General features: G+C 38.4%; 2 protein-coding genes across 5 annotated transcripts in view; one reads left to right on the plus strand and one right to left on the minus strand.

The window, feature by feature from the left end:
* SLC27A2 (solute carrier family 27 member 2) lies at positions 1 to 16,568 on the plus strand. The gene is made up of 10 exons (XM_075159989.1): positions 1 to 478; positions 3,489 to 3,698; positions 4,971 to 5,129; positions 5,646 to 5,770; positions 9,425 to 9,619; positions 9,971 to 10,061; positions 11,622 to 11,820; positions 12,433 to 12,530; positions 15,116 to 15,246; positions 16,368 to 16,568. The coding sequence occupies exons 1-10, from the start codon at positions 1 to 3 to the stop codon at positions 16,542 to 16,544; spliced, it is 1,863 nt and encodes a 620-aa protein (XP_075016090.1). The 3' UTR covers positions 16,545 to 16,568.
* The window catches only part of HDC (histidine decarboxylase), a 12,465-nt gene continuing 12,104 nt past the window's right edge, over positions 16,374 to 16,734 (minus strand). For 3 of the 4 annotated variants that reach the window (XM_075159987.1, XM_075159985.1, XM_075159988.1), the window contains one exon: positions 16,374 to 16,463. The gene's annotated coding sequence lies outside the window, so the exon portion shown is untranslated. The remainder of the gene's footprint in view (positions 16,464 to 16,734) is intronic. The other variant, XM_075159986.1, reaches the window with a different exon arrangement.

Raw genomic sequence — 16,734 nt, forward strand, 5'->3', positions numbered from 1 at the left:
ATGCTGCCCGTGCTGTGCACCGCGCTGGCGGGGCTGCTGCTCCTGCCGCTGCTGCTGCGCTGCGCCTGGCCCTATTTCTTCCAGGACCTGCGCTTCGCTCTCACGATGGCGCGGGTAGCGAGCAGGGCGCGGAGAACCGGTGCCCGCCGGCCCGCCAGCACGCTCCTAGACGCCTTCACGCGGCGGGCGCGGCGGACGCCGCACAAGCCGCTGCTGCTCTTCGGCGACGAGGTCTCCACCTACGAGCAGGTGGAGCGGCGGAGCAGCCAGGTGGCGCGGGCGCTGCGCGACGCCGCGGGACTGCGGTCGGGCAGCTGCCTGGCCCTCTTCATGGGCAGCCGGCCCGCCTACGTCTGGGTCTGGCTGGGCTGCGCCAAGCTGGGCTGCGCCGTGGCTTGCCTCAACGCCAACATCAGGGCCGCGTCCTTGCTGCGCTGCTTCCAGAGCAGCGCGGCCACCGTGCTGCTGGCGGCCCCAGGTGAGGAGAGCACCGGCCCCGGCCGGTGGGGAGCGGAGCGGAGCCGCGGAGGGCTTCTCGGTTGCCCCCCGCCGTGACGGGTCTCCTCGCCGGGCTTGTCGGTGGCGGGGAGGCAGCGCCGCCTTTCCCCGCCTTGGGCCTCTCCCGGAGGCAACGGGGGTGGGCTGGAGCGGACGGACACTGTTCTGATTGCGTCCCGTCCTCTAAAGGTGATTTTAGGGATTTGAGAAGTTGTTTCAGACCAGGTGAAAGGACAAGGTTTCCAAATAATTTGCACGGTGTTTTCATTTTCAGTTCACGTACAAGATGTGGGCGTTGAGCTCTGAGACCTTGTTAGCTATTTGATAAGGGTAACGAAGACCTAGAAATAAAATAGCTCTCAATCATAAACAACAGGATTAATTCACAGTTATGTTCACAAATGTCCAAATTAGAAATAAACAAGGTAATGCAGAAGAATCCTCTTGCTGCAGCTGGACAGCGACTTAGGCACATGAAAGTGGTTGCAGTCTATATAAAAGCTTTTGTCAGGTTTCAGTTCAAAGAAAAAGGCATGAACCCATGTAGACAAACTGTATTGCTTTTTCGTAGAAGAGGCTTTGACATATTAGTACGTCTTAAATGGAGAGGTGCATTCTGTTCCATATAGAGCAGAGACCTTATTTGATGCCCAGTCCTTTATATATATTTGTATGTATATGCATACATACAGTATGAATGACTGACCATATGGGAAGTCAAAGATATTCTTTATCTGCCAAGAGTTAACAACTTCTACATGAATATCTACTCCATTTCAGCTTAGATAGTTGAACTCATGCATCTTTTGTATGTAACTGAAGTATTTTACATGCCCCAAAACTTTAGGCGTTCAAATGAAATTTTATCGTTTTGTGATAAATTTCTGCCTCACTGAGGATAAATTCTGTACAATCTCTGAACTTTCAAAATTAATCAGTATTTGAGTTACTAGCATATGTGGGAAAAGCTATTGTGTAGGATAGGAAATGTATTTTTCCTCCTTCTATAACATACTTGCCTTAAATTTTCTAAAAAAGTCTTCAGCTCTGAGGAAAAAAAAAAAGTAAAAGAAAAAATTGAGCCTTATTAATAAAAATTTACTATATGCTTGACTCCACTAGTGATTGCTGGACATCAGGAGAGGAAAGAAGTCTAGGTCTTTCTTGTTGGACCTTGACTCTCTGTCCTTATTAAGTTTCATCCTTTATTATCTTGCTACCCTGTGCAGAAGATAAATATTGTCTCATCGGAACTTACCATCACATGAGATCCTGTCTGTGTGCTTGCACAGATAAGTTTCTGAAAAGAAATATGCTGAATTCATTAATACAGTTTATATGTCATTAAAGTTACTTGTACCTACAATAAAATACAAATTTCAAAGTTTATTGGAGGGTTATTTATCTCAGTGAATGTTTATTTGGGGTTATTTATCTCTAAGGTGCCAGCTCATTAGATACTTGCAAAAAAGGCTTTATTTTATCTGCTTCATGCCTGATAGTGTCTAAGGAGTGGAACTCCCCTCCCACCCAGCTTTACTCTTTGTGCAGTCCAGCATCTGTGCAGTGCTGGAGTGCATAGGTGGAATGAAGAAAGACGGGCCAGGCTGTGCTAATATTTTGAGATTTGCTTGTTCACTAAAAGAAGCTTCCATTAGATTTTCATGAGTAGCTCGGTGGCTAAAGGGCACCCTCGGTAATCCCAGGATGTTTTTTGGACCAGAGTTACAGCAGAAGTACAGAATTGTTTGATGGGGAATTCCAGAGTCTGTAGGACTTGAAAAGGTAATGCTTTTATTAAAGTTACTGCTTTTGTGCAATTGAGACAAACTTTTGATGTGGATCTTGGCTGTATCCAGTCAATTAGTGTGGAGGTATAATTTCCAGTAACATTTAGTTTTGAGTATTAAATTGCCTCAGAGATTTGTTGATTTAATAATACTTAATTTATTCTTTGCTTTGAAATAAAATAGAAGTGGTAAAAAATAAATTACATGTTATGGAAAGTTTCATATTACTATGTTTCAGTGAAATTGGTGTTGAGGATTCATTTTAAATCCTGTGGATTATCTATTTAAGTAAAAGCGCCTGTGAGTTGGAGGGCTTTTAGTTTGTATTCCTAAAGAAACAAGGTATATACAATTTTATCAGCTGTCTCGTCATCTTCACTTGAATCCATTACCCAATTATCCAGCTTCCTAAGGGAATAAAAGTCTCAGGGATGACTACGTTCTTTCCAACTTGGTGGAAACTGGCAGCGAGTAGACAAGAGAGACCTGCATTACTGCTTCAATGAGAGAAAGGCAGACAGGACTTGATCACGCAGGGAGTTAGCCTACTCGTTGCACATAACTGAAATAATGCTCTCTTGTTGGTTGGAGATACAAGAGGGAATATGAGGAGAACTGGGATTAATCGAGACACGTGTAGGAGGCAGGCATAGGGAGAGACAGAACACAACTATCTAGGAGTCCAGGCTTCAGTAGCACCACTCTTACTGAGTAAGGCACTCTTCATTCTGCTTTTCAGTGTTTCTTCCACTTGTGTTGGGACTTGAGAAGGATGAGTTTCGTCGTTATGCATAAAACATAGTGGTGATTTAAGCAGCACCTAACTTTGTGTGGGCACTTGCCAGGTGAGGCATTTCCCCACAGTGGAGAGGGAAGGTAGCAATGTGGAGCTGGTGATGCCAGGTGTACTCTCCCTCAGAGTCCCGTAGGGTCTGCAGGCAAGAGGAAGTGTGCTTGCATTGCTCCTCTGCAGTTCTGTTCCTGCTGCAGAAAATGGGATCAAATCAAATCACTCCCAGTTCTGTGGGAAGACACTGTTCCTCTTCAGTCCTTTTTGCTGGATTCTGAAGAGACTTGAGCATGAGTTTCTCCAACAGCAGCAAAACATGAAACCTGCTGAGCCAAAGTTGATGCACTGATAGTATAGTTCACAGAATAACACAGAATTTTCTTGTAATACTTTTTTCTCTCCTCTTTAAGAATTGAAGGAAGCTGTTGAAGAAATACTGCCATTCTTGAAGAAAGAAAATGTTAAAGTTTATTACTTAAGCAAGACATCTGCTACAGAAGGAGTTGAGAGCTTTCTTGATAAAGTAGATGCTGCTTCAGATCAGCCTACTCCGTTGTCCTGGAGATCAGATATAACCTGTAAAACTCCTGCCATGTACATTTACACTTCTGGTACTACAGGTAATGTAAATTCACAAAAACTATATGGAAGGCCACACATTCCTCCTGACATTGTGATTTTATAGTAAGGAAAAAGAATCTGTTACCTCACATTAATTCCTATCGTATTCATTCCCCCTCAGGAAGCTGAAAATCTGATACCTGTATGTAAAACCAAAAAACACGTAGAATATAGGCTGACTTTAAGCACTAAATCTGGGGGGAGGGACTGAAGTAAAAGCCAATTAAACATACAAGTTTTATGCCAGTAAATGTTACTAGACATCTGCTATCTCTTATCCGTGGAGATACTGCTGGCCTAGGTATGTGTCTTGGCAACCACCTTATACTCAGTGTCTTCGGATCATGAACTCTAAATGCTGGCCACTAAGTTTTTGGGTGTCAGAATACCAAAAATAGTGAGGGCAGCACAAAATACAGCTAGTCATGGCCACTGTGCAAAATTGCAGCTCGTATAGGAGCTGCAACCTGCCCACATAAACGCATCTAGCATTAAGAGCACTGAACGACAGCAGAAACTGGGTGACAAGGATGAAGATGAAGACAAGGCCTGCAAGACTCAAACCTATAGCTTCAGTAGGAAGAGCACGGTATGCCTCCACACTAGCTCAGTCTTTGAGCCTCTTAGGGCAGGAACTCCCCTGGAAGGGAGGAAGTACGAATTTGAATCCTATTTGGTCTGCAGAAGGCAAATAACTCCGGTGTCCTTCATCCTTGTTAAGGGCTCTAAGATCTCTGTTCTTACAGAATAGGCAAGCATCATTTTGTCTTCTAGCATCTGTTTCAGCAAGTAATCAATCAGTTCAACTGTATCTGATGGGAAACCGAGAAGAGATTTTGTAGTATGAATTCCAGTTTCATCTAGGATGATTCAGAGCTGCCAGGAGATACCTAATTCCAGGAGAGATGCCGGATCTGAGATTAACCTCTGTTTTAGCATTTCCATTCCCTTTGCTCAGCATGCTAGCTGATTCTCCAAATCCCGTTTCCTCATTCTCTAGGCAGTTGTTATTCCTAGGTACCATAGTATTGGGAATTTGGGCACTTAACAGGAGGTAATCACCTAAAAGTTACATGTGGGAAGACATATCCTCACTAAGGCTAAATGCCAGTGTGTTGCATGGACATAAGCTGCATACCTCCCTGAACTTTGGAACTATCACTTGCATCAGTGAATGAGAGAAAATCTCTTAAGCCCTTGTGAAACCAACTGGTCTTACTATGTTTATTGTTCAAGTGAAGCTACACACCTTTTTGCTTGACTTTAAACAGGTCTTCCCAAAGCTGCAGTGATTAACCATGAACGCATAATGCTAGCTTGTGGTTTGTTTGATGCTGGCAATGTTACCTCGGAAGATATTGTGTATACTGCTCTGCCACTCTATCATAGCTCTGCCCTCCTCGTTGGAGTCCATGGATGTATCATGAAAGGTACTGTGCACTTGACTAGTATGAATGAACATGTTACTGTGCAGAATTCATGTACAGATATGATCACAGATACAGTAAGCCTTTCCCTAGCTACCAAACTTTGAGATTAAATACTTGGTTATACATGTCTCTGCTACCAAAAACTCTGTAAGTCAAGAGACATTCTCGTTTCTCTGTCGTCTTCACGTGACTTCACCCTGTACGAATTTTATTTCATCACCTGGACAAACAGGATATATCCTGTCTTACATGACACCTCTTTGCACAGTTTTAGGGTAAATTAGTACAGAGTTTCATCCACAATAATAGCCTTCAACTTCTGATGAATAAAAATAGAGGTTAAACCAATTATTCAGCATGGATTGTATTTCATTACGTTTTAGGAAGAATACTTCCAAAAGCTATGTAACCCTAATTCTAAAAGTTTTCTACAATGTTGTGCTAAGAAATTCTATACGGTCTTATGATACAATAAGAATTGTTCCTTCTGTTATTTGTTTACTTCTTTCTACGCAGGTGCAACTATTGTTTTGCGTGCCAGATTTTCAGCAAGCCAGTTCTGGGATGATTGCAGAAAATATAACGTAACAGTGATACAGTATATTGGGGAAGTGCTTCGGTATCTATGCAGTGTGCCACTGGTAACATTGACTGCCTTTCTTTTTTAGCTAATTAAATTACTGGGAATGTTTGTTATATTATGCTTAAAATCTAACCAAAAGTGGAGGGAGGAAAAAACCCCAACAAAAACCTTCCCTAACGAGGTCTGTAATCTCATTGCATACTAACACGAACTTTTTTCAAGGAAAAAAAACCAAGCTTTTGGCTTGAATTAATCATTCTTTTGAATAGTGGAACAATGGCAATCCATTAATTGACATTCTGTTAAAATTGATAGAGAAGACAGTTACCTTATATGAACACTCCAGCTGCAAACCAAAAATGAGGAGTTCTCTAGGAACCAGTGGACCTGTGTTTTGGGCAACGTGAGGTTTGGGATTTTTGTAGCTAAGATGTCCTAACCCAAGATAGTCAGGTGATCCCCAGGTGAAAGTGTTAATGTGATTATTTAAAGAGTGCCCCCTCTGAAGATGCACTTAATGTACTATCTTGATAGGGTACCTATTCATAGGCACTTCCCTGCTGAGATCCCTGCAGTCATATTAGTTAATCCTTAATTTCAAAAACATGTTTACGTAGAATGACTTTCACAGAGGTAGGCCTAGTGAACTGCAGTTAGAATTTAGTAAGAACAAAGGTGGTATCCATCAGTCTTACCAGCACCGTTTGATAACCATAAGCCAGAACAGAGAATCAGGTCCACAGTTCCTTTGTAATTTATGTATATGTGTGCAAAATACCAAATATACAGAGGTTAATTCTGATATCTGTGACAGATACGAAATAACTTCACTGGAAATCAGTAGGATTCCTCAGGAATTAGGTATCTAAGCAAGATTCTGCTATGCTGTATATTATTTCTTCATGAGTTGTTAGCCCAAAATGAGTAGTTAATAAAACAAAGTTTTATAATAATCAGAAGACTTGGCCTCTGGATTGGGCCACTAGTTTTAATTAAAAAGTGCGGGTGGAGAAGATTTAAACTGAGTTAAAGAAACTGGGTACTTGAAACATATAGTTAAGGGTGGTGATAAGTTACATGTCAGTCCTGCAGTTCATGGAAGATCCCAATTAGCAAAGTACTCATAATTAGCCAATACTCAATTGGTATAAATAAAATAGGGGAAAAAGTGAAAAACTAGATTATCTCCTTTCATACAGAATGTTTTTTAGGAAAATAAGCTTAAAGAATGAGCTAATATACTCATTTTTGATAGAGTTGTGTTTCTTGATAGCATGCGTGCATGCATAAATATAACTGAGTCACAGGGCATACTCTGTAAATTCCTGAATTCAACCAGTATCTCAAAGATGTGTACAGTTGCCAGGCAAGTATAAATTAGTTCCCAAATTGGGTATGTTTGATAATGTTAGCCACACAGAGACATTTAGCTTAACCATTAAAGTGACCTGTTAATAAAAAATAACATGAATGGCTGAACCTGAAGCCCACTAGATGATACAGTTGAGTAGTACTTGAGGCTGTCTTACAGATAACTTATTATTGGTGGCTGCTTATCTATAAAGGTCGGATTTTAAGATAGACACAGGTAGCTTAGCTTTCATTATTTAACATAAGGATTTTTGTTTACTCAGTACGTAGAATTCAACACCAGTGGAGAAAACACCTTTACATAAGCAAGGTTTATAAGCTTAATATCTGACCCCATGTACCCATATGCATGCTACTTTGAGTGCACAAGTCTCCCAGAAAGATGGGATTAACATTTTAAGAATGCAAGAACTTGACGGAATGGATATTATTACTTAAACTGTCATGGTGCCAAGAGGGCTTGGCCTGTTACTGCAGATGTAACAGAGAGACAGTCTTTTCCATGAGGAACTCGCAGTATAAGCAAGATCCACGTTGATGTAGGGTGTCATCTGTCTTAACTAATGCCATTTCATTATTGAACTTCCTTATAGTGCTAGTAACTTCTATGTATGCTATCATTTCTTTCTGATTGTACTTCCAGCTAACTTATGTAGTCATTTCAGAACAAATGAAGAGTCCGAGTATTATAGAAATCACCTTAAGGGTGAATCGTTAAGTTCTTCCTTCCTCCTTTCATTAACGGTGACTAATTAATGGCTAAATAAGAAATTTTCTTTATCTGCCTAAGCCAATGGGGAAGAAAGATTGAAAATACAGATTTAAGAACAAAAAAATGTGAGGGACAATGTGGATCCAAGCAGCATCCTGTCCCCAGTGAATCATTTCAAAATAAAATGTTTAAGTTCAGATGTATAAATGCCCCATCAACTGGACTCTCTCTCATGAGAGACTAAGATATTGTGTACGGTGTTGTAGAGCATCATCTACAAAACCCAAAGATTTTATAAAAAGTAAACAGCAAGTCATTTAGACACTATGCAGAATTTCAGCAGATCTCATTGTTCTATTTTAAGCTTGGTTCTGTGCTAACATGTTAATGACAGATCTCTCAATATCACAGAGAGGACTATATATTAACGTATTTCTTCTTTAGATTAAATTTAAAAATCCATTTCTAGACTATTCTGCAGAAAAGTAATAATAATCCAGAAGTGATATGAGTGAAGTCCAAAATAAAATTAAAGTTTTATAGTATTTAAAAATTGTAGCCATTTTATTGTGGCATTTTTTGGTCTTTTCTGGGAATATGACACTATAGGACCAATCCGTGTTTGTCTTAATGGCCAGATTTCTCTCTTGAATCGCTCCTTGAAAGAGCATTTTGCAAGTCCAGTGTTCTGTGCTCATCTTCTACTTCGATCATCTACTGCATTGCCCTCTGCACTGTATTTCCGGAAAGACACAGAGCCAACGTACTTATTCTGCACAAATACACATTCCAGTCTGTTGCTGATAGAATAGTCTTATTCTATCAACGTATTCCAAGTTAAGAAGCCAATATATATTTAAAAAGACTCTTCATGCCTTAAAATACTATTAAATTATGTAATAAAAGAAACAGTTGAAGAAAAAGGCAGGAAGTGGGACAAAAGAGCCTTTCCGTATTTTGCTAAAATTCTCTCAGGCTATTGTTACTCATTAGCACGTTAGATATGTTTATGAATTACAAGTGTCTGACCCAATTCAAGTACTTCCTATTGTTGAGGATAAATATAAACATCTAAGAGAAGGCATAAATACACTGCCATCCTCACTATGTGTTTATTACTTTACTGTGTAAACAGAAAGATCTAATAGCACTATTAAAAGTGATATGAAATGTGGTAATAGAATTTTTAGCAGGCTCAATCCTGCTCTTACAATGGCAGAAGGGCTTTCCTTTCCACCCAAACACCATTTTAAATCCTGCAAATGTTTTGCTGAATTCAGGGTAAATTACACTCTTCTGCAGATAATCACCACAAGGCTTACAAACAAAATAGTTTAACGTGGTGCCTGAGTTTCATTCTGGCTTTCTGCGTAGAATTATTTGTTCCTGTCTTCATTCAAATCAAATTAACTACTAACTACAGTTAGACATATAGCCTAACTTGCTCAGTAATTTCTTGTCCTTTTCCACATCAAAATCATAAGCTTAACTGTAATGATGTTTGCACACATTTTGCTTCAGAATATGCTCAATACTTTTAGACTAAAGTTTCCTTCAGAGTTTTCCAGAAGTAGAAATTCTGCTTTCACTCAGCAGAAATGTGAATTCATGACTGTTTCTTGTTTCTAGAGAAAAAACGATCAGGATCACAAAGTCAGACTTGCTATAGGAAATGGAATAAGGGCTGATGTTTGGAGGGAATTTATCCGAAGATTTGGAAATATTAATATTTTGGAGTTTTATGCATCGACTGAAGGAAACATTTCTTTTGTTAATTACACTGGAAAAATTGGTGCAGTGGGAAGAGTAAACTGCCTGCAGAAGGTAAGAATAAAAACAAAATCTGGCATTTTGTCCTTCTTGGTGAAGTTTGGTGTATTGCCAAGGGCATGTACCAGGCCACTTGTATGAAAAGTTGGGAAGAACCCAAGGCTCAGTTATGAATTGGTTTAGGGAGAAGATTCTCCACAAGTACAGTCTACAGTTGCCCATGCTAGATATCACAGATATCTCTCGCTAGTTCAGGCAAAAGAACGTTTAGACTCAACACATCCAGTTGAAATGTGATTAATTTGGCTCCTGTTGAACAGAAAGCTGACTATGTAGTATAATTCTGAAAATATTTTTCAAAGATTGAATATTCACGTGTGTATACATTTTGCAAATTTTCACTAGAAAATCTTACGCTATGAGCTGATTAAATATGACGTAGAGAAAGATGAACCAGTCCGAGATGAAAATGGATACTGCATAAGAGTTCCCAAAGGTAAAAACTTAAGTCCTTTAAAAAATTTCAGCAGGGTATTTACTTTTTAAAAGTATATCTCTTTGCATCACTTCTATCTGGAAAGATGCTAAGAATTGCCATTGAGTAAGCCAGGTTTTTAAATACAAGTTAGAAAATATGTAACAAATCACATACTATTGTAATACAGCTTAACAGAAAGGTAAAGTACTTAGATTTTAATAACTGGTCTAGTTTTAATAATGGACACGCTAACATTTTTGAGTACAGATCTTGACTTTCAGCAGGAGCTGTTTAATTCTTCTCAGACTTTGTACTTAACATGCCACTAAAGAAGCATTTGCAAAAGAGAAGGCAGTTCTCTTTTCCAGCAGTGGCTGAAACTTTTTGCCATTGGCAATAGAGAAAGCACACATGAAAATACTTTTTTTATAATATATCTTAATATCAGTTTTCATAGGAGGGGTTTATATATTGGCACAGGCAAACCTGTGTTTAAACCGGGTACTTGTGATACTTCTTGATTTTGTTGCATTCTGTTACATGTGTAGTCATTACTGTGAGTGAGGACAGAAATGCTCACCTTCTCTGTGCATAAGGGAACAGGTGGACAGGTTACCAACTGTGTTAAATTCTCATTGCTGAGGAATATACTAGTTACGTTAAGAGTGTCTGCCCCATAGACATACTCTCCTATGCCAGCCCTCCCTACACAATCTCTTGAGATGGGATGAGGAGGGATGTGCACACATATATTCCATATTTACATAAGTGCACCCAACATTTAAGTTGCTGAACTGCAGAGACATGGAAAATATCTGCAATGTAAGAGAGAAACCCATGAAAAAATGTAAAATCCCAGGCTTGATGGGGACAGACTGTAATTTATTTTGTATAGAGATAAAATTCACTCCAGTGTGTAACATCCATGCAAAGCTCTATATAGTGTGGGGTTGGGTTTCAATTTACATAAACATATAGGTGTTCCTACTCCCTTCATAAATTGCTCCAGCTCTAGCACGTGAAAGACTAAAGAACATATTAAGCATCCTTTTGGTCTATTTTGCATTCAGAGTAGGCAAGCTGAACTCCAATATTTGGTTCCTAAATCCAGCTGAATCTTTTGGCTGAGAGGTAAGGCTGCCCCACGCCAACTGAGTTATGTGGAAGTAGCCCATGCCAGTGGTCACCTTCTAAAGACATGCCTGATGCCATGTGTAAGTTTCTTTTGTAGACACAGCTCCTATTGAGTCAGGTGTTTTAAACTGAGATTTATGAAGCTGTCTGGAGAAACTGGGCAACTATTTTCCACTTATCAGACAAGACCTCAGAGATTCTGTTCTGCTGCATTAATACAAGCAGGTGATGAATTGTATTATCTACTAGCGTTTTGGAGGGCTAGTGAATTGAGAGGACAAGGTGAAACTCAATCTGTACCTCCACAACTGATTTTAAAAGATGATGATTATGACAAAATTCTCAACTCTATAACATCTGCAAACTTCACTGATGTAATGAAAATTAGTTATTTTTTGGCAATTTACATTGTGCTTTGTAAACAAATGTTTTTCTTCTTCATAGGTAAACCTGGACTACTGATCTGCAAAGTCACCCAATATGCACCATTTAGTGGCTATGCAGGAGCAAAACAACAAACAGAGAAGAAGCAATTAAGAGATGTCTTCCAAAAAGGGGATTTATATTTTAATAGTGGTGACCTTTTAGTGATTGACAATGATAACTTCATTTATTTCCATGATCGAACTGGAGACACATTCCGGTTAGTTTATTTATTTAAATGCCTGTCAAAGAGAAAATTCTGACTCATTCTCAGGTTTGAATTCATATCTAGTATTTCCTACTGACTGACGAAGAGGAATTTCTCTGACTTCAGTCAGAAAAAGAGAGGACTCCAAGTCACCTTCACTGTTGTATTTTATCAATTGTGTTCACAGTTAATACAGAGCCTACAAGAGGTTCAGTTTAGGGTGATGAATGAATGCTTTTTGAACAGTCAGAAACCAGTCACATTCATAGAACAAAAACACTGTGGTTTCACATTCACTATACTTCTAAAACTCAGAAAGCATAGAGCCTAGGATGGAATCTATGGTAAGTAATATTTGGGGGGTTTCTTTGTTTAGAGCCATTTTAAGCATGATTAAATTAAGTGTGTTAAATTCTTCTCAGATTTGAATAATCTAGAATGCGTTGTTGAATTTTGCGGCATGTTTTTCTCTACTTTTGATAAGAAGTTCCATGTTCTAGTGCAAAAGTGCTTTCTGATCTCAAGCTTAGTGCTCAGCCCATTGTAAAGTCAGACATTAAAACACTGGAGATCACTATATGTAATACGCATAGATATCATGACTAATGTCTGCTTATTTTCCAGGTGGAAAGGGGAAAATGTTTCTACAACGGAAGTTGCAGACATTTTAGGACTGATTGACTGCGTTCAAGAAGTTGTTGTATATGGAGTATCTGTTCCAGGTATGAGTGAAATACTTGCAGTATTTCAACAAAATAATTTTTTAATACATTAACAAAATATCAATATACTGAACTGCAGAGTATAGGTAACACTACTTCAGCTTATTTTTTGTAAGCTACATTTGATACATTCCATCATTTAAATGTATGCAATATTAATTAGCTAAAAAAACACAGCCAAAGCTTATATTAACATAGTGTGACAAGAATACTAACAGGAGAATGGAAGAACATTTGAGATTAACTATCTTGGATATAAACATTGTATCTTTTACAGGTATATAGCTCTGCAATTACTGTAGAGTGAGACAAACAAAATAGACTTGAATTTCTAGAAGAACAAGAATGTCACTTAAGAAATTTATTCCTCCCTTTTTCACCTTTCTTTAACAATCTGAAGGAATGCAAGTAGTTCTGACATGTTTACTGCCTTTTTTCTACTCCTCAAAAATCTGTGAAATCTTTGAACTTCTATAACTCTTTAAGGGCTTATGGCAGCATTTTTTTTTCTTTCTTTCTTTTTTTTTTTTTTGAATTTGAGAGGCACTGCTTCTAAAGGCAGATTCCCAGAGACATTGGAAGACAAAAGAGGGAACAGATAGTTTTACTCTACTTTCTTGTCTCCTGTATTTTGGAGATACCTTCCTGTCCATATTTCTCACTTACTCAAGATCCGCAGGACTCCCACTCTAGCTCCTCACTCCATTTGGATTGTGATGGACAGTTAAAATGGAACCCATTCTTACGGTGTAATGTAAGGATCTGAAATCAAACAACAAATTTAGATTTGATTGAAATCCTGAGTATTGCATTGTGCAAGTGGTTTAGATTAGGTGGCATAATACATTGCATGCCCTTAGAGTAGTCTGAGGAGGAGGAGGAATTTTGGAGCCTGTATTAACTAAGTTAACAGGTACATTAACAGGTATAACAGATATATATATATTAATTAAGTTAACAGGTATCACACTTTTCCAGAAAGGCTTCCAGACTACGGTATATCATAACATGGGTCACATCAGTGACAATTTAGTATTTTGGAATTCAAAGGCGTGTTAGAGATGCCGCTCTTCCTACATCCACCACTTTCTTCCACCATTCAACATGTGAGAGATTCTGTTAATGTTATGATCCACTCACTATTTCCTCTACTAAAAGTGGAAGACATGAGACTAGAAGTGCCCAGTGTTTCTGAGGCTAGAATAACAAGGCTGTTTATAAACCAAGATGATCTATCAGAATAATGAATTTAATTCAAATAAATAAACTTTTTATTAATCATGTATGTCTCTGCTACACCTATTGATCTAAAATTAAAGCCTCTCTCTTTAAATCACTCTTGGTTTTAGTTGCTTTGTGGTAGGGATAAACACACAGCTGCCCTAGGAGACATTTCAAAAGAAAGGTAACAACATAAATGATCTAGAGTTCTTTATGTATTTCTCAAATTACACTCTAGGAGAGGAGGAAAATATGCTCTTATTCTCAATGCTCTTGTAAAACCACATAGAAGAGGTGTTAATACCTAATTATAGATCAACTTCATGGAAAAAAAATATTGTTCAAACCAGTTCTCACCTTACATTTGTGTAAGAACTGGGTGGATTGTGGTTTGGGGTTTTTCTTGTTTTACATGGCACAGAAATATTCCTACTTTAGTAATGTAGCTGGGGGTGATAGTATACATCACCTGAGAACTCATTAATTCAACACTTTAGAGCTTGAAAAAACAAATTGGAATGCCAGGTGTCATCAGTACATGGTGTTAAAGGCAAACAGAAACAAGACTCAAAAGAAACTAAGTAACAATTAATCTTAAATTAGCATATGCTTGTGCTCTACATTTCTTTAAGTATTAGATGCTACTTTCCATTTTCACTTCCTCCTGTACACAATTCTGTGAAAGCATTCATATGGTTCTAATGTAAAACTTCGTATAAGAATATTACCTATTTCTTCTTGCATTACCTGTAATCCCAGAAAACAGAAGGAACACCAAAAGGTTTGTGTTTAAATGGTGTCCCATCCCTCAGCCACCAAAAAGGGAGGGAAGAAGCCCTCTCGGTACGTAAAACAAGTAAAAAATCAGAAGCACTTGGATTTTTGCAGCGCTTAATTAATCATTCACATGGTAATAAACAATGGTAAACTGGGTCTTATTCCTTTCTGTCCTCTTTCTGTATGGATGAGCTTGTCAGCACAAGTACAAGCAGATTTACCATGATTTATTGTAAAGTAAATTAACCCAAACAGTTAAATGCTGCTGCAGGCAGAGTTCTGCCTCAGTACTGAGACCTAATTTTCCAAAGTCTTGCCAAAGACTTTCAAAAGAAGGGTGATTTTCAAAATGTCTGCCATCTATAATTCTGATGCTAGACTTTAGAAAGAGTTTGGCATCTAGAATGCTGAAGCCTTAAGAAAATCTAATCACTTAGATGTCTAAAGGCAAATCTGTTAGTTTGTTTTCTAAAGTGGCTTAGAAGGAAGGGTTCACTTATAGGAAGGGGGCGGGGAGGGGGGGAAGGTTAGCCTGAAGTTCAAAGTTAGATATGAACTACAGTTATTTGCTGTCATTATTCCTTCAGGTTATGAAGGCAGAACAGGAATGGCATGTATTCAACTAAAGGACAACTGTGAATTTAATGCAGAAAGTACTTATAGACATGTTAACACTCACCTTCCAAACTATGCAAGACCTCGTTTTATAAGGATTAAGGTAAACCGGTGTTCCTAAGTAACTTCTGCATGTCCGTCTGGATTGTGTTTTCTCTCTTTTCTGAGGACTATGGACTTTCTAGTTATACTAGCAATTCTCAAAAAGGCTTCTTTTGTCTCTCACTTCTCTTGTCATTTACCAATATGAAAGTAGAACTGCGCCCAGATGTTTCAGTTCAGCCTGAAAAAAACAGGTTGCATGAGCAGCTACAGAATACCTGGCACATTTTAACATATAAAATCAGGAAGATCGCTTAGTGGAAAATACATTTCCTGTTGGATTCCTTCAGCACAGTAACACAGCCGTGTTCTCAGTTTAGGGCAGCTCCATCTACAGAGCTGTTCTGTGCAAAATAAAACACACAAATAAAAGCTTGCGAGAGCTGTCTTTTGCAAGAGAGGCCTTGGATTTTTATCCTACCAGTGAATAAAGAGCTGAATTCTAAACTAAATTTAACTTGAATTAGGAAAATGTTGCAAGAATGCCACTCTCACCGTACTTCTCAAGTTATTTATTTAAAATAAACATTGCTCTTTTGAGAAAGGCGGTGTATTCACTGAGATGATTCAAGAGGACTAACATAGAGATACTAGCATGTCTAATTATTTAATCAATCTTTAAACTTTTGAGTTATACAAACAAAACAGTTGACCAGTCAAGGTAGTGGTTTGTCTTGCCATCCCATGTAAAGTACAGTGAGTCTTGCCCAGTCTCCAACTGCCATTTTCTTTGCTCTTCTTTCCTGAGAAAAATTCTGCTGTTTTTTGATCCGAGAACATAATTAAATAAATTTCTGGATAAAACCCTTGATTCTCTCTGACTAAAAGCTAGAAAACTAGTGTTTTCCTGCCTCATTTAAATAGAATAGTAAGGTAAGCCTTTCAGTAATGTTTCTGTGGCCCCAGCACTTCTTACATGCAGAGTAATTACTGGCCCATGTATTCCACAGTCCAGTTATTATCTGATGAATGCAGATAGTTTAGATGTCTGTTAGTAAGGCTTCAACTTCTTGCTGTATGGATTTTCTTTAAATATGATTCCCTTTGAATTTAGGAAATCTAATCTAATTCCCACAATTATATGCTGACATTGGTAAGTAGAGATGTAATTTTATTTTGTAGAGTGCCATTGAACTTACAGCAACTTTTAAGTACCGTAAAGTACAACTAGTGGAGGAGGGTTTCAATCCAGCAGTCATCAAAGATCGCCTGTATTTCCTGGATGACAAAGAAAATCTGTATGTACAAATGACCCAGGACATTTTCAACTCAGTAAAAAAACATGACTTCAAATTGTGAGCATGGCAAAAAAAAAAAAAAAAATATCTGTGTTTTATAATACTCGGTTTTTAAAGCATCTGTTATTCTAACCTTGCCAGGAAATCCTATTTATTAATATTAGCAAATATCAGTACCTGAAATAAATTGTGAATGTGAGATTGTTTTAATAAAGCAGAACTTCTCCAACTCTACTTGTATGTTAGCCTGG

Source organism: Calonectris borealis, chromosome 11 (genome assembly GCF_964195595.1).
Source record: "Calonectris borealis chromosome 11, bCalBor7.hap1.2, whole genome shotgun sequence".
NCBI classification, from domain to species: domain Eukaryota; kingdom Metazoa; phylum Chordata; class Aves; order Procellariiformes; family Procellariidae; genus Calonectris; species Calonectris borealis.

Excerpts from the sequence above, each read along its gene's own strand:
- SLC27A2 (XM_075159989.1), top strand. The coding sequence starts at position 1 with ATGCTGCCCGTGCTGTGCACCGCGCTGGCGGGGCTGCTGCTCCTGCCG. Across the intron at positions 479-3,488 it reads CGTGCTGCTGGCGGCCCCAG|AATTGAAGGAAGCTGTTGAA; the intron begins GTGAGGAGAGCA and ends CTCCTCTTTAAG. Across the intron at positions 5,130-5,645 it reads CCATGGATGTATCATGAAAG|GTGCAACTATTGTTTTGCGT; the intron begins GTACTGTGCACT and ends CTTTCTACGCAG.